Below are 24,125 nucleotides of genomic sequence, written 5' to 3'. Positions count from 1 at the left end.
GCACACCCCAGCTGGGAATGTTGTCCAGCGGTGGGAATGCATCAGGGAGACATTGTAACCCAGCTACCTCCCTCACCCCTAGCCCAGTTTTCCAACCTGCCCTCCTCGTCACGCCCACCAAATCCACCTGTTTGCCTGTAAAATTCAAGCCACTGTTTCAGACCAATGACTGACCTACATATGAACATACAAATTAGGAGCAGTAGTAGTACCTCCTGAATATTTCCAGCACTTTCTGTTCCTATTTTGATTTTAAGTATCTGCGGCATTTTGTTTTTGAGCCTACAAATCTTTACCTTACCCCGGCACCTTCCAGGAAACAGCCTTTGATAGCACTTCTTTTTAATGATTGTTCACAGTTACTATTCCATTCTTCTTGCTGAGGCGAAGTGAAATAGGAGACTTGAAACCACGAGCAAAGTCCTGGGTCATCACCATATTCTAGCTTTGATCTTTGAAGATTTGCCCTTAACAACATGCAATGCAGCAAACATTACATTCATTAAGAGACAAAGCTGAAGTTTTTGGGCAGTGATTTGAGCTAAATGTGCTTAGCAGATATATTACTCATCTTCCACCCAAGGTTCTTCCCATCTTAAACACCAGCATCCGTGGCGAGGTGCACTGGTTACAGTGAAGGCTATGGATCTTGACACTTTTTTTTCTTTATTTATTAATTCTCGGGATGTGAGCTGAGAATGAAAAATTATTACTGGCAAGGCCAACGTTTATTGTCCGGCCCTCATTTCCCTGGGAACACAATGCAAAGGCAAACAAAAATAAAAATCAGGAGAGATGTTAAAATGGGCTGCGATTTGCTATTATCCATTTTACATTATTGTGAGGATAATTTGTTGTCTTTATTCAAAATAAGGTTACTCAACCCCTTAAGAACCACTGGATAGGCTGTTGTACTTCCAGTTCCATTGGATAGAGCAGGGGTGAGTGAACCCATTTATTTCAAGGTTCTCTCCAAAGATCTAATCGGCATGAAGGCAATAGGAAGTTGACAGTGATTCTATTGTTGTTAAAAGTTTCACCTCACTGCTGAAAAACAGGTTGGCAATAAAGTTTCAGGTTGGCCCCTTTGTTTCATTCAGATTTCCATGGGAATAAGTAGGGATGAGTGAAGTGTGTCCAAGGCAGAGGATCTGACCAAATCCTGACCCTCAACAACGCTTGTGTGACAATTCCTTTTATTAGTGTCAGATAGATTCCTGCAAGGAGGACACTCACAACAGCCATTGACGTGATGATGCATAACAAAAGGATTATCATGATTATTTGCATCGGTGTTTGTGGGAACTTGTTGTGCCCAGTTTGGCTGTTGTGTGTCCTATATCACAACACTTCAAAAATATGCCATTGGCTCTAAAGCACTCTGGGATCGTCTCATATCATGAAAGAGGATACATAAATGCAAACCTTTCTTCCTTTATGCAACCTGTCGATACCATTTGCTGAACTCCACAATAGCTGATATCCCTGTTGCCAAAGGTTCCTGTCCAATGCATTGCACAATTATTAGCCGTTAGATTTCACCCTGAAGTATGCACCTCTGTACTCTTTTGCAGCGCCAAGACACAAGCTTTCCACACTACCAATGCCCCCACGCCTCCTCACACCCTTGCCACCCCACCCACTCTAAATAGAGTGTTTCAACTGTCTTTTCATGCACTTATTCACTTGTGTTCTGTGAACCATGCTGCGCAGACCCTTCTAACTGGATATTAATACCAAGGAGGTTGCCAATTTATGTGCTGGTGTTTGAAAAGGTAAAAATCTGTCATGGGAAGGATTCTCCTGTTCAGTCTAAGTCAATCCAAAGCCCAATTTTTCTGACTGACATAAAAGAAGGAGGGGAACAAGGATTAGTACATTGTTACAGCAGCAGATGGAGAATGATGCTGTGGTCATCATTAGACTTCTAATTCCAGATTTTTATAAAATTCAAATTTCACCATCTGCCATGGTGGGATTCAAACCCACAATCCCAGAGCATTGCCCTGGGTCTTTGGATTACTAGTCCAGTGACAATACCACTATGCCATTGCCTCCCTTACATGTGTGGTTAATGGTGTGGCATGCCTTGAGACTATCAATTGCTACTGAGCTACAATATATTCCACAAGAGAGCACATGGAGTTCTCACCAAGATCTGTTTCAAGAAGTAGTAAGATCCACACCATCATCCCTCATAGATGCTAAACCTAATAGTTAGATTTATTTACAAGTAGGATAATTCCATTAAAAAAAGACACAAGTTAATTATGGCACAAACATTAAACAATAAAGAAAATAATTTCATGAAAGGTTAACCATTCCAGTTAGCGCATATTTCTGATATGGGCTGATTATCTGCAAGGCTTTTTCAATGCAACCAGCTCTTGGTGTTTTCCTGATACAATAGATGTATTTGGGTGGTGCAAAGTTTCCTGTGTGCCGCATGGATCTCAGCTGTCAATTAGTCAGCACTAAAAGTGAGCAGCTTCATGCAAAAACAAGCCTTTCATTCTACAGGTGTTAATGTTGAGACTTCTCTCATGCATTTTCATAGCTTGCAGACTGACATGCATTAACTTTTTTTGAAATGCCTGACTGCCAAGTGTTGAGTTAATCAGTTTCTGAGCAGATAGGGGCACTATGGATACGATGATAGCAGCCTTTCGTGAAAATGTTAATGATACATAGAGGGTTCGTGACATTGGTTGTTTTCCTGACACAGAGAGAATAGAATTATTTTTCATGAGAGGTAGCTCTTGTCAATGTTGACAATATATTTGTCCTACCTTTCTGATTTATGCGCATTTTGCTAAAGGTCAAAAATCAGCATTTGTCAGTGCTGTGTCTCTCCTATCTGACAATACCTATGATTCTGGAGCTATTATTATCATCCTCTGGGTATAAAGTACAACTTCAAGGTATGTTTCCCATTTTCACTTGTGTTATATCTAATGCCTCAGTTAATTGAAGTCACCTGACAACAGCTGAAACATCAATACCAGCCAAGGCTGGGAATTGGATCCAAGTTTCCAAGTCCAATCACTCACTGCTTTTCTTTTCCCACTTCTTAATTCTTGTGCAATGGAATTCCCAGGTTGCGGAATTCTACTTCTAATCATCTGACAAAACTGCTCCATGATCGGCTTCTGACCTGGGAAGCACTGAGCATCTGCTTAGCAGCCTGTGTCACATCATGGACAAGAAACCAGTAACTTGCTGTTTGTGAGAAGTACAGGTGTGGCTCTATGTCCAAATTTGTAAGCAGTAGCTTGCTGCGTCACTACAATGCCAAATTATTGGGAGGTAAAATGAATAAGTCCAGATGGAGTGTACAACTTTGTGGACTTTGACGATAAATTCACCTTAAAAGGGTGATATTGTCTTGGAACAATAGCCTGCTATATGAGCCACAGATACGGAATTTTACATGAACAAACAAGAGTTGCAAGAGTTAGGAGTGGGAAAATGCAGGTTATTTTAAAATTGAAATGAAGTGAAAATATCCTTCATTGGTGCATTCATAGTGTTCTCATGCAGCAATTTGGGTATTTTATAATCTCAGTTTGGGGACTTGGGGGGAGAGATGGCAGATGGAGTTTAATCCGGACAAATGTGAGGTAATACATTTTGGAAGGTCTAATGCAGGTAGGGAATATACAGTGAATGGTAGAACCCTCAAGAGTATTGACAGAGCGATCTAGGTGTACAGGGCCACAGGTCACTGAAAGGGACGACACAGGTGGAGAAGGTAGTCAAGAAGGCATACGGCATGCTTGCCTTTATTGGCCGGGGCATTGAGTATAAAAATTGCCAAGTCATGTTGCAGCTGTATAGAACCTTAGTTAGGCCACACTTGGAGTATAGTGTTCAATTCTGGTCGCCACACTACCAGAAGGATATGGAGGCTTTAGAGAGGGTGCAGAAGAGATTTACCAGGATGTTGCCTGGTATGGAGGGCAGTAGCTATGAGGAGAGGTTGAATAAACTCGGTTTGTTCTCACTGGAACGACAGAGGTTGAGGGGTGACCTGATAGAGGTCTACAAAATTATGAGGGGCATAGACAGAGTGGATAGTCAGAGGCTTTTTCCCAGGGTAGAGGGGTCAATTACTAGGGGGCATAGGTTTAAGGTGCGAGGGGCAAGGTTTAGAGTAGATGTACGAGGCAAGTTTTTTACACAGAGGGTAGTGGGTGCCTGGAACTCGCTGCTGGAGAAGGTGGTGGAAGCAGGGACGATAGTGACGTTTAAGGGGCATCTTGACAAATACATGAATAGGATGGGAATAGAGGGATACAGACCCCGAAAGTGCAGAAGATTTTAGTTTAGATGGGCAGCATGTTCGGCACAGGCTTGGAGGGCCGAAGGGCCTGATCCTGTGCTGTACTTTTCTTTGTTCTTTGTTCTTGTTCACACCTTGGGCAGAATTTATCGTCTTCCTCAGCCCAACCACATACCCCTCCCCGACAACATGTTTGGAGGTCGGGGCATTTAATTGGCTGGGAGGGTGCCAATTGAGGCTTTTAAGTGGGCAATTAATATCCACTACTGGACTGATTCCATCACTGCAGGTATTCAACCAGTGGCAGTTGCAGGTCTCACCACATGGGAAGTCTACAAAGCAAACCTGGGGGACCTCATCCAAAGGCACTCAGTACATGATCGCGGGACCCAGCAACAGGAGAGGGAAAGATGGCCGCTGAGAGCTACACGCCCTCTGTCATGTTTTCCAAAACCTCTCCCTCCGACAACCAGCGACCACCTACCCACGGCTGCCATCCCACCCTCGCTCATTTGTGGCCTGGGTCCCTCAGAGATTCTATGGGCGCAATTCTCCGGAAAAAACGTTAGCGAGCGGAAATGCAGCTTCCCGGTGCTCAGCCCAGCGAGGGCGGCAACACAATTCAACATTAATTGGTCCACTTAACGAGGCCTCACGCGCTTCTCATCGCAAATAATTCGCTGGGATCACGCTTGCCAGCCCCCCTCTAACAAAGTCGAGCAGCACTTAAACTGCACTTGCTCAGCCAACCCATCCAGCTTGCAATAATGGCACCCAGAAGACCGGCCTCAAGATTCGGAGATGCTGACTTGGGGATGCTGCTAGAGGGCATGGAGGCCAGGAGGGATGTCCTGTTCCCCCAAGAGTCCCGGAGAGACAGCCACAAGGCAGCTAGTGCTGCCTGGGATGAGGTGGTGGCAGCTGTCAGCTTGGGGAGTGTGACCAGGAGGACTGACCTTCACCAGGCAGCATGAGTGAGTAGACACCAATGCCCCCCACTCCCCCCAAGGGAGCATTCACCCCCATCTCCCCATGCGACCACCAGCTCTTCCTCCACCCCATCAACCCCCCAACCCCTCCTTCACATCCCCTCTCCCACCATTGTGAACCATACGTTGGCTAACGATGCCCTCTCTGTGTCTCCACGGGAAAAGCTCTCCCATAACCGTCGGGAGATGGCCCAGACTGACGGAGCGGTGCCGGACATAAGAAACCTCACCTCCTTCGAGGAGCATGCCCTGGAGTGGCCAAGGACAGATCGGTCAGCCATGCGGAGGCTGGCAGATGCCACACAGGTGAGGAACCACCGGGCTCCACTTGTGGGACCTGTCAAACATGAGTAGTGATTGCCTGACTGACTGACCCATCCCTCCCATTGACCACATGCCCATTCTCCCACAGGTCCACCAGCCGGCGGCGCCAGCCCATCCCAAGCGGCACCATCTCCTGCCTCCGAGGAGACCACCTCGGAGGAGAGCTCCGAGGATGCCACCATAGTCGCGGCATAGCTGTCATCTCCACCATCCACCAGCGCAGAAACACATACTTCGGTGGGACATGTTAGTGGTCAGTCTTCTGGGGCACAATCTGGTGAGCACCACATTCTGATGATGCACACCAGGTGGAAACAGGAACCCTCAGGCAAGACAGCAGTCAGAGGGCTGCTAGATCCCAGGACCCAGCTGGATCCCAAGCTGCCAACCTGATGTTGAGCCTGTGGTACAGAGGTCATTCCGGAGCTGATGGAGACGATAAGGACCAACCTGGACATTCAGAGGGAGATGTCAGTGTCAGTCCAGCAGATCCATATCTGCTTGGAGGGATCCCAGAGGTTAGGGGAGCAGGAGATGGCACCGGCAATCAGTGGCACGAAGGCCAACACTGCTAGGGTGGCGAACGCATGGAGAGCCTGGTGCAGGACATCGGCACCATGAGTGAAGGTGTCCAAGGCATTGCGCAGTCAGTGACGGCCATGGCCGACTGCCTCGGCAGAATGTTCGACTTGCTGGGGGATGGCACCCAGTACCAGCTGACCTTGATGAGGTTCTGTGGGACATGTCCCGCTCTCAGATGGACATGGCCGAAGCGCTGCGAAGCTTGTACCAGTCACAGGTGGGCATGGCTTAAGCCATGGTTGTGCTTCCTCTGTGCCTGTCAACTTCCCAATCACTGAGGAGCATCACCGATGGCGCCAACACTATGGTGCAGACCATGGGGAAACACCAGGGTTGGCAGAGCCAAATGGTGCAGAGGCAGCCAGGCCTTGAACCAGCTGCCCCTCCGTTCCAAGGTGAACCCCAGGGCCCTATGGGCACCGATTGGGAGGGGGCGCTGGGTGCCAAACCAGACCTGTCCCATGGAGTGGCGATGGTGTTCAATCAGCTCCCCCGAATTCCACCCCTCTGATGAGGCTGCATCTCAAGGTCATCACAAGGGACAGGGTGACATGACTGTGCATGTACCGCCGACAAGTGCGCAGGGGCCCTCTGGCCTCAGAGCCCCCAGAGGATGCCCACCTGGGGCATCGAAGGCCTTGGACGAGGTAAGCAGCTGGCTGCCTCCACCTCAGATGTGCATACTAGGGACATACCAAAACGTAGTGGTAGAGCTAGGAGGGCAAAGCACGTTGAGGATCACTGAGGGCATCGGGGTGGGAGGTAGGTAGGGGGTGGGGAGGGGAGTGGGTGTTGGGATGTGGGCGGTGGGGGGGGGCGGCACCATCGGGAGTGGGGTTTGTACAACACATTAAACATCTTTTCGCACAATCATTATGATGCCTCTGTCACTTCCTTTCGCAATGCGGGCTGACCCCCAGTCCCTTTGTCCATCTCTCCAGGTACTCCCCCCCCCCTCCCCGTGGTGTTCACCCACCCTCCAGCCGTGGATATGTCCCCAGAGTTGTGTCCCACCCCCTGGGTGTTCGGATGTTGCGTGTGTGATGTTGCCTCCCGCAGTGTTCAAGCACAGTGTCCAGGCATCGGGGTGTGATTGGGATTCTAAGCAATGACTCCCACATGCTACATGGCCCGGCCACCTACAGGAGTCCACTTGGCATCTTAAAGTGCTCACTTAATCATGATTGGCAATTCCCTATTAGCAATAGCCTTCAGCTGCATGGCCTGACGTTCACGTTTTTCAAAAGGAGTACTAATCGGCGTCAGCGTGATCATATGTTGGGGAGGCCGCTGAATGACAGGAGGCTGTTGGATATGGGGTCGCTCTTGGTAATTGTATGGAAATGGAGCTTAAGTGGTGATAATTGGTTTCTTGCCATGCTACGGCGAGATCCCGATTTCGCCTCCTGGAGCAGGAGGTTGCATTGCAAACTGTTTGGTGCCTGGCACAGATCTCATTTTTGACTTGCTATTCACTGGCCTCGTTAAGCTTGAGCGAATCACGCCCTGTGCCTCTGCTGTGTGCATCACTGAAAACCACATTGTGTCTGCTGACAACTCTCAGAGAGGGTGAGGTGGGGAGGGGAGTTTGGAATTCAACTTGAGTATCCAGAATCTCACAGAAGGCTCATTTCTGGTCAATTAATTGCCTGATGGAGTTCTTACCAGCTGCCGCTATGCAAGGGTAATACAGTCAAATGGATACCAATTAGGTCCTGAGCCAGTCATGTGAAATTTGTGGGATACAGATGATGTAATTGCTAGGAAGAGCAAGGTCTGTCTGTAGCTTCACAATTTGAGTCTGACAAGACAGAAGTGTGCTGGATCTGCTCTTGAAAGGAACTCTCTCCAAAAGTCTCTTCCCAACTAAGCAAGTAAACCTGTTTTGTTAATGTTATTTATAAATGACATTTGGACTGTATTAGGCTGCTTAATTGGCGTCAGTAGCAGGTATTGATAGTAAGTTTAAGTTTTTCCTTGTGTTTGAAAACTGCTTAACTGATCATTGTAAAGCTATTTATTTGATGTTAATGTGCTTGATTCTGTGTTTAAATTAAAATTTGTCTTGACATAAAAGATACCTTTTGGTCAGAATCATCACTCCTGGGGTGAATTATCTTTTCCTCAGAGTTTTACAAACTTTAAAAATAGTTTGTGATTCTCATCCGGTATCCTAAAAAATGTTCGGGTCTGGTCCAGTATCTTAACAGTATGCACTGGTGCCAATGTCATTGCAAGATTTGGAATAAAACAACCATATATTTCACCATCCCGAAGAAGGACTTTAATTGTGCCACATGCTTAGGTGCCAGGATTTCTCTTATGCCTCTCACCTTATCTTCAAGTGTGTGTAGGCTGTTTGAGTCTACTTTGAAACCGAGGTAAGTGACCTCACCAGCTTGTAATGTGCACCTCTCATCATTGAGTTGGATCCCCGCATCTCCAAATCTTTTTAATACCTCTTCTAAACTTGCCAGCTGCTCCTCATCTGATGTTCCTGTCATTAGGACACCATTCAGGTAGACCACAACCTTTGGGATGCCTTGAAGGAGAAATTCCATTATGTGCTGGAATATCAACCAAACCAAGGAGATGCCAAAAGGCGACCTCGTGTATTGAAAAAGGCCTTAAGGCGTATTAATGGTTGCAAACTTTCAGGAACGTTCATCCAGTTTCAGTTGCAAGTACGCATGACTGAGGTTGAGTTTGGTGTATGTGTGGCCTCCCGTTAACTTTGCAAAATGTCTTCAGTTTGTGAAATTGGGTATTTGTCTACTTGGGCTGCCTGATTGATTGTAAGCTTGCAGACCCACATATCTAATGGAACAATCCGCTTTGATACAGGAATGATGGAGGCTGCTCATACTGAAAACCAGTTCTTCCAGGCATGTAAGATTGGCTTCCACATTTTGGTGCAGGCTTCAGGGACTGTCTTGCTCTAAAAAAACATGAGTGTTGAGCTTGGGTTAAGACTTCCTGAAAGAAGTAGTTTGAGATTTAAAAATTTCCAACCAGTTGAACTTGATTTGACACAACCAATCTCCGTTCATCAGACTTGGTCGATGGCCCTCGACAATGATCATAGGTAACTGGCCATCTTGTTGCTGATCTGACACTGGAGTCACTGTTGTTCCCAAATCTTTTAGGGTCTCCCCCATATATGTTGCCGAATTGGCTCTTGGCTCACTCAAGTCCAAAGACTGAACATCTCTTCGAAGATATTTAAACGTACGTTCACCCACAACTGTGGCCGACGCCACAGTGTTAGCCTCCAACATTAGTGGTCATTCCATTTACAAGGAGGGCTATTTCAATTAGGGCTATTTTGCTCACTCTCACCGCGTTCAATCTGTACGTTTCAAACTCCTCATCTGAATTCTTCTCCATTTTCTTCACTGGTGCAGTGGTTTGCTGCTCTTTTTTTGAATTGGTGTGTTTTGATGGGTACGGCAATGAAATACTAATACTAATCTTTACTGTCACAAGTAGGCTTACATTACACTGCAATGAAGTAACTGTGAAAAGTCCCCAGTCACCACATTTCGGCGCTTGTTCCGGTACACAAAGGGAGAATTCAGAATGTCCAAATTACGTAACAGCACGTCTTTCGGAACTTGTGGGAGGAAACCGGAGCACCTAGAGGAAACCCACGCAGACACAGGGAGAACGTGCAGACTCCACACAGACAGTGACCCAAGCCGGGAATCGAACCTTGGACCCTGGAGTTGTGAAGCAACAGTGCTACCCACTGTGCTACCGTGCCGCATATACAATGTGTCTGTGTATGGCCCTTCCTCCCTCACTGAAAACAAATGAACTCTCTGCGGCAATATGATTCCTGGGGGTGATCGCCCCCACGCTGATAAAAGTCATCCTGAATCCTGGGCTGATGGTGAGATCCATTTCCTGGGCACTGACTACGATCCTGTTCCTAGGATCGTGGTTGTGCAACCTCTGTGCCTGTCAACTTGACTGTGCACCTTGCAGCCATACCGCCCCACAACTGGTTCACCTCGCCCTCTTCCACACTTTAAAGCTGTGACACGCACATTCAGTCGCCGGGGCGATCTCAATCGCCCTGTCTAGCGTAATGTTCCTTTCAGCTAGAAGCTTCTTTTTCATACTGTTGTTAATACCGCATAGTACATGATCACAGAGCATGTCTCCCAGTGCTACACCAAACCGCAGTATTTGCCCATTGCCTGATTTTGGCAATGAAAGCGGAGATTGTCTTTCCTGGGACCCTGACAGCTGAATTGAATTTGAATTGCTATAGTAAGATTAAGGATCTGAGGTTGAAATGCTCCCTGACCAGCTTCACCAACTGGTCAAATTACCTCCTGTCAGGAGTCTCCGAGGATGCCAAATTTCCTATAAGGTTGTAGGTTGTTGGTCCACAAACTGTTAATAGGACAACTTTCTGTTTATCTTGCCCCATTATTTAATTTTTGTGAAGAATTTTGTGAATTTTGTTCAATATACTGGCTCCAGTCTTCAGCCCCCGATCGAATGGGTCTAACTTCCCAGCCATGAGCATTTTTCACTCGCTGTTCTCTGGCGTCGTCAACATTTTCCCACTCTGTGTTCGTCACAGAGGCATGTTAATCAAGACTGTGCAAAAATACATCAACTTTCATTTACGTAGCATCTTTGATACCGAGAATTGCCCAAGGCACTTCATAGTAAGTGTACAGAACCAATTTATGCTGCTGAGGGACAAGAGCCCCTACCTGTCAAAAAGAAACCGCTATGGACAAATAGACAGGTAAGGAGCAACATAATACTAAATGAAAAAAAGTATACAAGAATGCAACAAAACTAAATCACAGATCCCGGTGAATTGGAGAGACACAAAGAACAGCAAAGGGTGACAAAACAGATAGCCTGAGCTACAAAAAGGAAGTATAAAAGAAATGTGTAAGGGTTATGAAAATCAACGTAAAGCAACTATTACAATTATATTCTGAAAAAGAGGGTGCCTAAGAGTAATGTGGCCCCCTTAAATTACTGACTATAGTGACAATAAAAATGAAAAAGGAGGAAATGTTAAATCAGTTTTTGACATCAGTATTACAGTAGAGAAAGAGGATAGCATGCTTGACATCCCAAAGAAACTAACTTTGAATCAGAGTTGGGGTCTCACCAAAATTTAACATAAGCAAATTAACAGTGATGAAGAAAATAAAGAGTGACACACCACCAGGACAAGATGGTTTTCATCTGAAGGTTTATAACAAGTAGGTGAGAGAATTGCAGGTGTCCTAACTATGATCTTCCCGAGTTCTTTCAACCATTCCTTTTGATCAGAAAATTGCACATGTTACTCTGCTACTTAAGAAAGGTAAGAGATGGAAATCAAGGAATTATGGACCAGTTGGCCTAACATCTGTTGTCAGTAAATTACGAGACTCTAAACTTAAATTTGGAGTGACTGAACATTTTCAAAATGTCCCACTGATCAGAGAGAGCCAGCATGGATTTGTAACGGGTAGATTGTGCCCGACAAACCTGGTTTTATTTTAGAAGAGATGACTAAAGTAGTGAGCAAGCCAATGCCCATCGATATTGTATGCAAGAATTTTCCAGAAGGCATTTGATAAAGCACCTCATAAGGAAATGTGAGCTAAATTTGAAGCTCATGGAATTGGGGGTAAATTATTGATCTACCCATAACTAGATTAGCCGAGCAGCGGGAGAAGAGAGTGGAGATAACGGGCGGGTATTCTAATTGGTAGGATGGCATTAATAACTTACAACAGGAGCCTCAGTTACTCACTGTATTTAGTAATGACTTAGATGATAGGATTGCTAACCACATACCCAAATTGTCCACAAAGATAGTTGACACTCTCAGCAATTTTGATGGAAGCATAACACTACAAAGTGATATTAATAGATTAAGTAAATGTGTAAAACTGTGGTAAATGGGTTTCAACATAGCCAAGTGTGAGATTGGCTACTTTGGACCCAAAAAGGATATATCAGAGTACTTTCTAAATGGTGAGAAGATAGAAACAGCAGTGGTAAAAAATGACTTAGGGATCAATTTACATAAATCATTAAATATTATGGATAGATTTTTAAAAATGAAAATCCTAATGGAGCACTAGCCTTTGAATTGACAGTACAAGCAGTCAGAGGTCATGCCACGGCCATTCCAATGCATGGTGAGACTGCATCTGGAATAATGTGTTCCGTTATGGGCACTACACCTTAGGAAGGATATTTTGACCTCTAAGGAAGTGCAATGATGCTTCACTAGAACATTGTACCTCTTAAAGGGAGGTCATGGTCAATACCACTATAGTGTTCAATTGTTCTGTGTTTGATTATGTGAGTCTGGTAACAGATCTATGCTCACCATGCTTCATTGGGTAAGCCTGGGTGTAGACTCAGAGAAAATACTATAATTGGAGAAAAGCCTCAAAAATGGAGCTGAAACATAGAGTTGACATTTTAAAGCACTGAAAATAAAACCTGTTCACACAGATCTGAGAAAAATATATGTATAACAGCCAGCAGCGCAGTTCTAAGGATCTGGATGCAGTCCAGATCCTTTTTATTGCAATGGCCATGGCTAAGGCTGTGGCCAGCAGCAGGGCTGAAACCATCAGAGATGACAGTATGTTGTTAACTAATCTTCCTTCTCACTACCCACCTCGCCTTCATCCACAACTCCTTCTGATTTACAAATTGAACCTGCTGTAAGAATGCATCTGTTGCTTTCTCTCCTTCCCTCACCACAACCCTACCCTTGTGCCTTTCTCCTTTGAGATCCCCAAAACCTGCGACCTGGCCAAGCGGTGGTGCAGGAGCTAAAAACTTTCATTCTGTAAGCCCTGGTATCATTCTGGTAAATCTGAGCTCTACCTCCTCTAAGGCCCCTGTGGTTCAGTGCAGTAGTTTAGGTGGGTTCGGATGAAGACTGCACAACTGGGGCAGCATGATGGCCCAGTGGTTAGCACAGCTGCCTCACAGCGCCAGAGACTCGGGTTTAATTCCAGCCTTGGGTGACTGTGTGGAGTTTGCACTTCTCCCCGTGTCTGCGTGAGTTTCCTCAGGCCCAAACTGCCCAACCTTTCAACTCGGCAGTCAATCGAGTGAACCTATTCTGAACTGCTTCCAATGCAATTATATCCTTGCTCAATTAACAGGGGCTGTTTAGCACAGGGCTAAATCGCTGGCTTTGAAAGCAGACCAAGGCAGGCCAGCAGCACGGTTCAATTCCGTAACAGCCTCCCCGAACAGGTGCCGGAATGTGGCGACTAGGGGCTTTTCACAGTAACTTCATTTGAAGCCTACTTGTGACAATAAGCGATTTTCATTTCATTTCATTTCAAGACCAAAACGGCAGTCCAAATGCGGTCTAACCAACGCTCCAAACAACTGTAACAAACTTTTATATTCCATTCCCCTTGCAATAAATGACAACATTTCATTTGCCATCCTAATCACTTGCTGCAGTTGGCTGGACAGCTAGTTTGTGTAGCAGAGTGAGGCCAGCAGCAGGGGTTCAATTCCCTTACCAGCTGAGGTTATTCATAAAGGCCCTGCCTTCTCAATCTTTCCCCTCGCCTGCGGTGTGGTGATCCTCAGGTTAGATCACAACCGTCAGCTCGCCCTCTCAAAGGGGAAAGCAACCTATGGTCTATGGGGCTATGCCAACCTTACATCATTGCTAACCTTCTGTGATTCATGTACAAGGACACCCAGGTACCTCTGTACCACAGAATTCTGCGATCTCTCTCCATTTCAATAATACTTATTTTCTCACTGCAGTATTTGAAGAACACATGCACATTCCTTCTTACGCATACGATATGGGGTGGGGTTCCTTCGCCCCCTGTCCTTGCTGTGAAGAATTACAGAGACAATTAAGCCAAAGCAAGCAATAAACCTCTTCTGCCAAATATTCATTAACAGGGCACATTTTTAAGAGCCATGTTTTTACCTGTTGCCACACACTGGCGAGTTTTCACTCTTAATCCAAAAGAAATATCCGTAAGCAATATATTTCAGTACATTAACAGGATACCGGCTGGGTTTTATAGCTTCACCTGCTGCTTTTATTTGCATTACCTGCAGGTATCATCTTGCTAACAGAATAAAAGCAACGGGCAGCTGCTGCAGGGCCGAATTAACCCGACACATTCTGTGGACAAAAGTAGCCCTGCGCCCCGGCTCGATCCCACAAACATACGGATAAGTATTGTTAACTCTTTTACAATGAGGGTGAGCAGTAAAGGTGTCCAATACTTAACCGGCCTGTCATGAGTTGGCTCCTGGACGGGGTACAGATGGGCTGGATGTAGTAGTTCTCCAGTTTAACCCCCTGGGCGGCCAGCCTGTCCAGGGTCGGGGTGTGGATCTCGGAGCCATGGTAACCCACATCGTGGAAGCCCTGGTCGTCAGCCAGCATGAAGATGATGTGAGGCGGGGAGGGCTTGGCGCTGCCTGCCGGCGGCTCGCCGCGCCCGGCGTTGGCCGCCTCGGGTTCGAGCCAGTCCCAGGACAAGTAGCCGAAAGTCAGCAAGCTGGCCACCGAGAAGCCAGCCAGGGCGCCAATCATGACTGGGTGCCGGGGATCTTCCTCCTCAACGCACTCCGCTCAGGCATGAACAAGGCTCGGCTTTCCACAGCCGCTGGCAACAAGTGTGACAGACCCGCCGCTTCAGAGTCCTGGTTAAAATGTAATCCCGATGTGTTTTCTTTAGGGGGGGAAATATAGAAACAGTTACTTTCTCTCAAATAGAAGATGGGCAACATTCAGATGGAGCCTGCAGCCTGGTGTCGAGATCTTCCCCGGGCTTGTTCTCACCATCCTGGACTCAGAGAGTAAGGAGTGGGCTGAATGTGGTGGATGGAGATGCTGCTCCCTCTCTCTTATCTGTCTCCCTCTCTCTCTGTCTCTCTCCTTCTCTCTGTCTCTGTGTCTTTCTATCTCTGTTTCTCTCTCTCCGTCTCTCCCTGTCTGTCTCTGCCTCTCTATCTCTGTTTCTGTCTGTCTGGCTGTGTCCCTCTCTGTATCTGTCTCTCTCTGTATCTCTCGCTCTGTGTGTCTTTCTCTCTCTCTCTCTCTGTATCTCTGTCTCTCTCTATCCCTTTGTATCTCTGCCCCCCTCTCTCTATCCCTCTCTCGCTGTATCTCTATCCCTCTCCCTGTATCCCTGTCCCTCTCTCTCTATCCCTCTCGATGTATCTCTGTCCCTCTCTCTGTATCTCTGCCCCTCTCTATCCCTCTCCCTGTATCCCTGTCCCTCTCTCTCTATCCCTCGCTCTGTATCTGTCCCTCTCTCCCTGTATCCCTGTCCCTCTCTCTCTATCCCTCGCTGTATTTCTGTCCCTCTCTCTGTATCTCTGCCCCTCTCTATCCCTCTCTCTCTATCCCTCGCTCTGTATCTGTCCCTCTCTCGCTGTATCTCTGTCCCTTTCTCTCTATCCTTCTCTCTGTATCTCTGTCCCTCTCTATCTGTCACAGCATCTCTGCCTCTCTCTCGCTCTGTTTCTATCTCTCTCTCTCTGTGTCTGTGTGTGTGTCTCTCTGTATCTCTCGCTCTCTGTGTCTCTGTGTGTGTCTGTCGCTGTCTCTCTCTCTGTAACCCCGCGCTGTGTGTGTGTGTCTCTGTGCCTGTCTGCCTCTGTCTGTGTGTCAGTCACATGAAGCTGTGGATCCCGTTCTGTTTTTTGTCCAGCTGGCCCTGTGGGTTGGGCGTGTGGCCCCCTGCTCTCCACACCCACCTCTCCTCATTGCTCTCTCCACAAGGTCGGCAGCCTCCAGCTCACGGTGACCAGCTGGAGCTCGCCAGCACACCCAGTGTGGCGGTATCATCGCGATTGCAGCATCGCGCCTGTTCCGAGGCTCGGAGCCGGCGAGGGGGGGGGGGGGCCCAAAAAACCGTGTCCAACCCAAAAAACCGTGTCCAACCCTGCCCCGATGCTTTAATACCAATCAGATAAGATATAGGTTTTGCGGTATACCAGGAATGCCGATGCAGTCACATCTGTGCCACAAAGTACATGATCGCTTTTAATAAGTTGCAGAGTTGGGATTTGCGTTTCTTTCCAAGAATGCGGAAAGAAACGTGTTGCAATAGAAGACGAGAGGGGTGGACTCTGTGGAGGCGCAGAGTTTCTCAGGGACGTGATCCTTTAGACTGTTAGGGACGGCAGATATAACAGAGACAGAGTTCTGAAATTATTCATACACTGAATAAATGTAATATCCTATCCGAATGTGAATAAACGTCATGTTTTAATAGGCACTAGTATGGCCCCGTCAACTTTAATCCACCCCTCAAGAATTTGCGGTGAAAATTAAATATCTATTGAACTCACACATGCATTTATATCATCCCCCTGCTGCTGTAAGTACTAACCTGTCAAAATAAATAGCCTTCAAAACCTCTGTCAAAGTAACAGAGAAACTTGATGGGTATCTAATAAGTTTTGACACCAGAGAAGTCGAGAGCTTAATATCCGGATTAAGTCCATGGCTGGGCACATTTTGAGCCAATTCTCAATGAACCTCGGAGTTAAAGGGAATGGAAACATCATTCATAGTGGTCAATGAATGGATTCTTTTAAAATTGAATACCTGAGTACAGCTAATCTGATCAAAATGTGGATTCGAGTGATGAAACTTATTTCAATGTCAAAGGGGTGTTCCATCATTGCGAATTCTCCCCTGGATCCGATGGAGGAATATTTGACTTACCTCCAGATGCTATGTGTTGCTCACCTGTAATGATTTCTGGTTGTCCATCCCACTTTAATGCAACGAACAATGGGAGTTCTGTTTTGCATCTGTTATGTGGCGAATCCCTGGCTCAGCATCCACTGGTAACTGACATATTGAAATGATTGCTGCAATATCTTTAATATGCTCCTAAGGAAGAAAAAAAATCATAGAATCTCTACAGTGCAGAAGGAGGCCATTCAGTCCATCGAGTTTGCATGACCCATTTGAAAGACCACCCTACGCAGATCCATTCCCCGCCCTCGCCCTGTAACCCCACTTAACCTTTGGACACTAAGGGGTAATTTAGCACAGCCAATTCACCTAACTTGCATATCTTTGCACTGTGGGAGGAAACTGGAGCACCTGGAGGAAACCCACGCAGACAGTCACCAGAGGGCAGAATTGAACCCGGGTCCCTGAGGCAGTAGTGCGAACCACTGTGCCACCATGATGCCATGTTTTGCTTTGAAATCAAAGGGTAAAATTTTATTATTTCTAACTAACAGAATGTTCAAACAACAACAGATAAAACAGCGACGTAACGTTTACATTAAGAAAATAGGAACAGCAATTGAAAAAAAGATCAGGGTCCCTTTGGTTTGCCCTCTGCCATCCTGGTAGTCACATGGTACAAAGATAATGAAGTTGTTTATTAGTCATGGCAACCAACCTCTAGAATGTGATCATATTCCAGAAGATACTGATACAGGAGAATTGATTACATGAGACCACATAGCGACTGGTGGATGCAGCTGAGAAATCACACTGATGGAGCTGTGTGCTTTTCAGAGGTACAACTTTATCACCTAGAATCATAGAATTTACATGACAGAAGGAGACCATTCAATCAATTTTGTCCATTCTAATACTAACTCTCCAACTGGAACTGTCAACTGCAAAGAATTTCAAATGGGTTGGCACACCAGGGTAAACCCATGAGGATAAAATAAAAAAAATTAAAAATACATGTGTTTTGTCACTCAAATCCAGAAATTACTGGTACGTGACACCAGCATAATTTACTAATTTGCCTACTTCATGTCAGTGCCCTGAGTTTTCATGTTATGTACTAACCTAAACGTGACATTTGATGGTCTTTGGACATTAACCCACTCTCCTTTAAATCTGCTGTCATCACTCCACTCCTCAAAAAAACAACCCTTTTCTCCACCATCCGTGCAAACCACCATCCCGACTCCAACTTAGTTTTCCTTTCCAACGTCCTAGAACATGGTACTGCCTCTCAAATGCATGCCTGTCTTTCCAGGAACTCAATGTAAATCCCTCCAATCAGGTTTCCACTCCTTCCACAGCACCCAAATGGAATCTATCAATTGCAAGCAGGGGATATGAAAAATAATTTGAATGGCTATCAAAAGTTTTCATAACTACAATAGGAAGAGAGTGACCAAGGAGAATGTGAGCCCATTAAAGACAGGTGCAGATGACATTCTGACCAACTATAAGTTTATGATTGATCTCTTCAATGAATACACCACACTAGTTTCACAGTAGAGGATGAGAACAAAGCATCAACAAGGTACAAGGGAAGCTAAAAGTATATCAGAGGGATGATCTTATTGCATTTAATATAAGTTTAAAAAATAGTCATGAAGGATATAAATATAGACAAAACTTCAGTTCCAGAGTGTTTTGATGCCAGGGTATTAAAAAAACCACAAGAGGAAATTGCAGGTGTATTAGTCATAATATTCCACCTCTTTCAATGTCAGATTTGTGCTGTTAAATTGGAAAGTTGTAAATGTTACCCCATTATTAATGAGGAAGGAATGATGACATCTGGAAACTACAGGGACACACCTATTGGTAAAACATCCCCTGTAGGAAATGAGCTGAACTCTGTCATCAAGGACTGAACGATTGAGCAGAGCACTTGAGTAAGTATCAACTGATGAGACTTAACATGGATTTGTGATGGACATATCATAGCTGACTAATTCAGTTGAACTTTTAGCATGGATGTAGAGAAGGCATCTCTACATTTGGGGAGATCAAATATAAGTTAATTACTAATGAACCCAATAATGAATTTAAGAGAATGTCTTTACCTAAGAGTGGTTAGAATGTGAATTGTGCCACCACAAGTTATAGTTGAGACAACCAGTATAGGTAAAACTTTAAAGAAAGTATAAGCATTTAAAGATTGGCATAATTTAATAAACTCCCAAAGCTTTTAAAAATGATTCACCAGAATGATAAGGCTTAAAAGAGTTCAATTATGAGGATCCATTGCGTGAACTTAACTAATATTACCTTAAGTTTAGAAGGTTCAGGAGTGATCTCATAAGGTGTATAAAAGGATTTGATCAAACATATTTCCCCTAATGGGAGTATCGAAAACAAGGGACTACATCTAAAATGGTAGCTCAGTCATTTAAAAATAAGATCAGAAAGCATTTTACCCCCCAGAAAAGACTGAGATTTGTGTCTGATGAGGTTTTCAAGATGATTGTTCATATAAATGCCTATCTAGGGATATGAATCAAAGGCAGGTAAATGGGGATGAGATAGGATTTAGGATTTTGTTTGTTGTCACGTGTACCGAGGTACAGTGAAAAGTATTTTTCTGCAAGCAGCTCAATAGATCATTAAGTACATGAAAAGAAAAGAAAATACATAATAGGGCAACACAAGGTACACAATGTAACTACATAACAACGGCATCGGGTGAAGCATACAGGGGTGTCGTGTTAACGAGGTCAGTCCATAAGAGGGCCGTTTAGGAGTCTGGTAACAGCGGGGAAGAAGCTGTTTTTGAGTCTGTTTGTCTCAGACTTTTGTATCTCCTGCCCGATGGAAGAAGTTGGAGGAGTGAGTAAGCTGGGTGGGAGGGGTCTTTGATTATGCTGCCCGCTTTCCCCAGGCAGCGGGAGGTGTAGATGGAGTCAATGGATGGAGGCAGGTTCGTGTGATGGACTGGGCTGTGTTCACGACTCTCTGAAGTTTCTACAGATCAGCCATGATTTGATTGAATGATGGTGCAGGCTTGTGGGGCTAAGTGGCCTGTCTCTGTTCCTATGTTCTGTCTAAAACTGTTTTTTGCAGTAGAAATAACACTAAGGCTAACAGTGCTTCCCTAATGAACATGTCAATTGGACAGCAACTTCTAGCGACTGCACATGCATAGTTAAATCTTTAACTCAGGAATATTTAATCCGAGAAGCCCTACTCTTCAAAAGATCATGAAACTCACTGAAATGGTGCTGTACTCACCTGTATATATACTAACTGTAGTGATCTCTGTATATACATGCTCCATGTATGTAAAACTAGTGAAGTCAATTCAACACTAGGGGCGGGATTCTGTGATCCTCAGGCTAAGTGTTGACGCTGTCGTAAACGCCGTCGAGAAACACGACGGCGTCAACATGGCTTCAGGAGCAGACATTCTGACCCCTGCAGGAGGCCAGCATGGCACTGGAGCTAGCCACGCCGCTCCAGCTGTCGATCCCCGGCGTCAGATGGGCGTCGCAGGTCTGCGCATGCGCAGTGGGACCGGCGCAATTGCCGCACATGCGCAGTGGCTCCCTTCTCCGTGCTGGCCCTGACACAACATGGCGTAGGGCTACAGGGACCGGCGGGGAACAAAAGAGGCTCCCAGCCCGAGAGGCTGGCCCGCCGATTGGTAGGCCCTGATCGCGGGCCAAGCTTCAGCGGAGGCCCCCCTGGGGTCAGACCCCCCTCCAACCCCCCCACCAGGCTGCCTCCAGAAGCATCCACGCCAAGGTCCCGCCGGTGTGAACGGCACCGGCAGGACTCGGCTTTTTTGGCGTGGATGGGCCGAGAATCGCCGGGGGTGGGGGGGGGGGGGGCCCGTAGAGCGGCCCCCAACCGGCGCCGCTCTGGCGCCAATGGCGCTGATTCTCCGGCGATTCTGCAGACTGGCGTCGGGGCGGTGGGACGCGATTCGCACCGGTCCCGGTGATTCTCCGGTCCGGCCCCGGGGTGAGAGAATCCTGCCCTAGATGTCTCACTATCAGGTCTATTAAGAAGGACTTTTCCGCTCTTTCTGAGAGTGTGCTTCAGGAGAGTGAACAGACAAGACATAGAATAGCTAGAGGGAGAGAAGTTATAAGTTATTTAATTATTACATTGTATAGTTAGTTAGTTATCTTTGCTATATTTTATTTCTTTACTAGTTGAGTATTAAGTAAAAAGGACACACCAGTATTATTTATATTACTCAATAAATTAATTTATCTTTTTAAGAAGACTATTGTTCATTTCATCAACTCGGCTGATTCAAAAGAGTAATATACTATATTACACAAGGTAATATAACACTAACCTCGTCAGATAAATTTGAAATTCTCCATCCCAGTGTGGATGAACATTTAACTATTTGAATCATCTTAATTACTGCCAAACAACACAGAAAATTAACTTTAAAAAGTGTAGAGGCTCATTCCTTCAGATTTTACAAAATTCCTAGAGTTAAAAAAGGGAAATAGCTTTAAACACTCTCATTTGAATATAAGAGCAGGCTTTGTCCCAAGCTAAGTACATTCCAGTACAGTACAGAAAACTGGAACACTCTGTACCTGCATTGATATATTTGTTGCAAAATAAACACCTGTTTATTTTTAATTAACAGACTTTTTAAAAATTGAGCCAAAAATCTCCCCAGCAACAAGGCTCCTAAAAAAAAAAAAAGGGAAGCCAACTTTATCTAGCAGCTAGAGTCTGAGTTTTAAAAAAGTTACTGTCTTTAAGCAGAAACACATTTAAAATGGCAAATGTAAGATGAAAAATGCGCTATGGACAGCAAATTAAAAGTGACCCAGATAGTGGACAATTCTGCTGAAGACAACAATAAAACCCAAAGAAAGAGGGCAACTCTGCTGAGTGCAACAAGAGACCCAGAGGGAGGGCAGCTCCACTGAAGGCAACTAGAGACACCAGAGGGTGGGCAACAAAAGACCCGAGAAAGGGCAAGGTGAGAAGAACCCATAGGGAGGGCAACAAGACACCCCAGAAAGGGGGCAGAAAGAAAGTAAACAGTTGAAAGAGCAGGTGATTATCCTTCAAGATCGAATGCAAAGGAATGCATAAACATACAGCAACTTGAAGAAATTAAGACTTTCTTAAACGGCAGAAAGGAATTCGAGCACTCTACTGAATTACAGGAAAACTCAAGGTGAAGCGAGCGAGCTTTGCAAAGAAAATGTAAACCTGTTGAAAGACCTTCACATGCTACACAAATTCTTTAGGTCAAGGTTAATTCCTCTGCAAGATTACAAAGAGAAGAAATATGAGTTTCATGTCACTCTGGACAAACTAACAAACCTGTTGGCAGAGAAGATTCAGCAATGTTCTATATACCAGGAGGGGGTCAATAACTACAGGAAACAGACCGAAGAGCTAACAAAGCAGTTGAATGAAAGATAGGAGGCATTGGAAGGAAAAGCCATTGAACTTTCCAAGTTGCAAGTGGGTAATGAAGCCAAGAGCAGAACAATTACTGAAACAAGTTCAGAGTTTGTCGGAGATGGACCTGGCCAACAGCGAAACTAAAATGACAGACAAAGACAAACCTCTTTTGCAGACACAGAAGGAGAAGACAGAAATGAGATTTGAATATGTACATCCGAAACTGAAGCACAAGGACCGAGAAGAAGAAAAAGTTCAGCTGAATGAACAGATTTGTAAAATTGCACCAAGCTTGAAAGTAAAACATCAAACAAATATTTGGTTGTCATTGTGAAACAAGTAGAAATGATGATTCCACTTGCAAAATGTCCAGCAAAAGCATGGTGGACAGCACGGAAAAAGAAAATTCAACCCACTCTAGGAATGAACCCAGTCCACATTCCCCTTGCAAGGAATGGATCAAACCCACAAAGTCCGAATAAAAGCAGACAAGTTGTTAATAAAGAGAAATGCAACTCAGAGGAGCACAAAAAGTGAATCAAATGGAGGTAGCAAAGTACCCAAAACACAGAATACTGCTACCAATCTTCCAAGCATGACAGACCAAGATGCAGAAGAACTTTCAAGCATCAAGACCGTCTGAATTTATAAAGTGAGAGACTTGAGAGATGGGAGAGCAGGGATAGCAAGTAAAAGTTGTTATAATACTCCGTAGAAGGGAGAAACGTTTATTTTAGAGAAGAAAGGGGGATGTTGTATTATGTGACTGCAAGCATTGTAATGTAAAGGTGCTCGGCAGAGCAAGGATTAACTTGGGACTGGAGAATGATGCTGCCCATGGGAGGATGCACAGGGTCCCATGGTAAAAGACTCTGGGAGAACAGTGTAGTAAACAGGACAGCCTAGAAACAGAACTTTGTAACTAAACAGCCTAACTGCATGGAGGTGGATAATAATCTGAGAACTGTAAATAATTAAAGACCACCAAAGGGTTCATGTTTCAAGTTCTCTTCATTGAAACACCTCTGCAGCAGTGAGACACCATATTAGAACTGAAGGAAGCTCTAACTATTTAGCCTTTCAAAACCTTTCATAATCTTAAAAAAAAGCGGTTAAATCCTCGAAATAGTCTGATCCATTGAAAAGGACGCTTTTCTTCACAACTTAGACTTTTCACGCCAGAGGTGTACTGCCTGGCTTTTGAGTAAGGAAAAGAAATGGGTCCTTTACGCACACTGGAAGCAGGAATGATGCCATGTGTATATACAGAAAATGGGCATAACACTGTTGGAACCCTCCCACTGAGAGACTGTTTTGCTCTGAGACAACCTGTGCCAGTGCCAGCACCGAAATTGCATATTTTATTTCCCTGCGTGTGGAGCCAGGAGAAGCAGGAATGCTCCTTTAAACTCCACATTGAAACCCCACTCTCATTACTGCAACTCCCGATCTTCCTCAATCGTTGCCGTCGTTTCTCACCTCATTCTTTTCCATATTCCCATATCCTGTCTTGATCCGATGCCCTGCTCCCATTCCCTCACCCTGATTCCTGGCCTCAAGCCCTGGCCCACAATCAACCCCAGAACTGACCGTGCCCCTTGTGCCCGCTAACCTGAAGGCTGCTGTGATGCTAGCAACAGTCTGATTCTGCACAGGAGGTTCTGCTGCTTCACAATCTCCATTGGAATAAGCCTAAGGACTGATGTTCAGACACAGTGAATGGACCTGGTTTCTAAATGTTTCCCACTTGAATTCCTTGGCTACCACTCCTAATGCAGATGGCAGCTTTAGCATAATTGAATTATATGAATATAGTCAT

At 45.3% G+C, this 24,125-nt stretch overlaps 1 protein-coding gene across 1 annotated transcript in view; it reads right to left on the bottom strand.

Moving 5' to 3' along the window:
• LOC140408517 (arylsulfatase J-like) overlaps positions 1–16,024 on the bottom strand; it is a 39,271-nt gene extending 23,247 nt beyond the window's left edge. The window contains exon 1 of the mRNA XM_072495806.1: positions 14,439–16,024. Within this exon, the coding sequence (XP_072351907.1) occupies positions 14,439–14,746 (308 nt within the window). The 5' untranslated portion in view covers positions 14,747–16,024. The remainder of the gene's footprint in view (positions 1–14,438) is intronic.
• Between the last annotated feature and the right edge of the window lie 8,101 nt (positions 16,025–24,125).

Source organism: Scyliorhinus torazame, chromosome 3 (genome assembly GCF_047496885.1).
Source record: "Scyliorhinus torazame isolate Kashiwa2021f chromosome 3, sScyTor2.1, whole genome shotgun sequence".
Lineage (NCBI taxonomy): Eukaryota > Metazoa > Chordata > Chondrichthyes > Carcharhiniformes > Scyliorhinidae > Scyliorhinus > Scyliorhinus torazame.
This window is presented reverse-complemented; position numbering and strand designations above follow the sequence as displayed.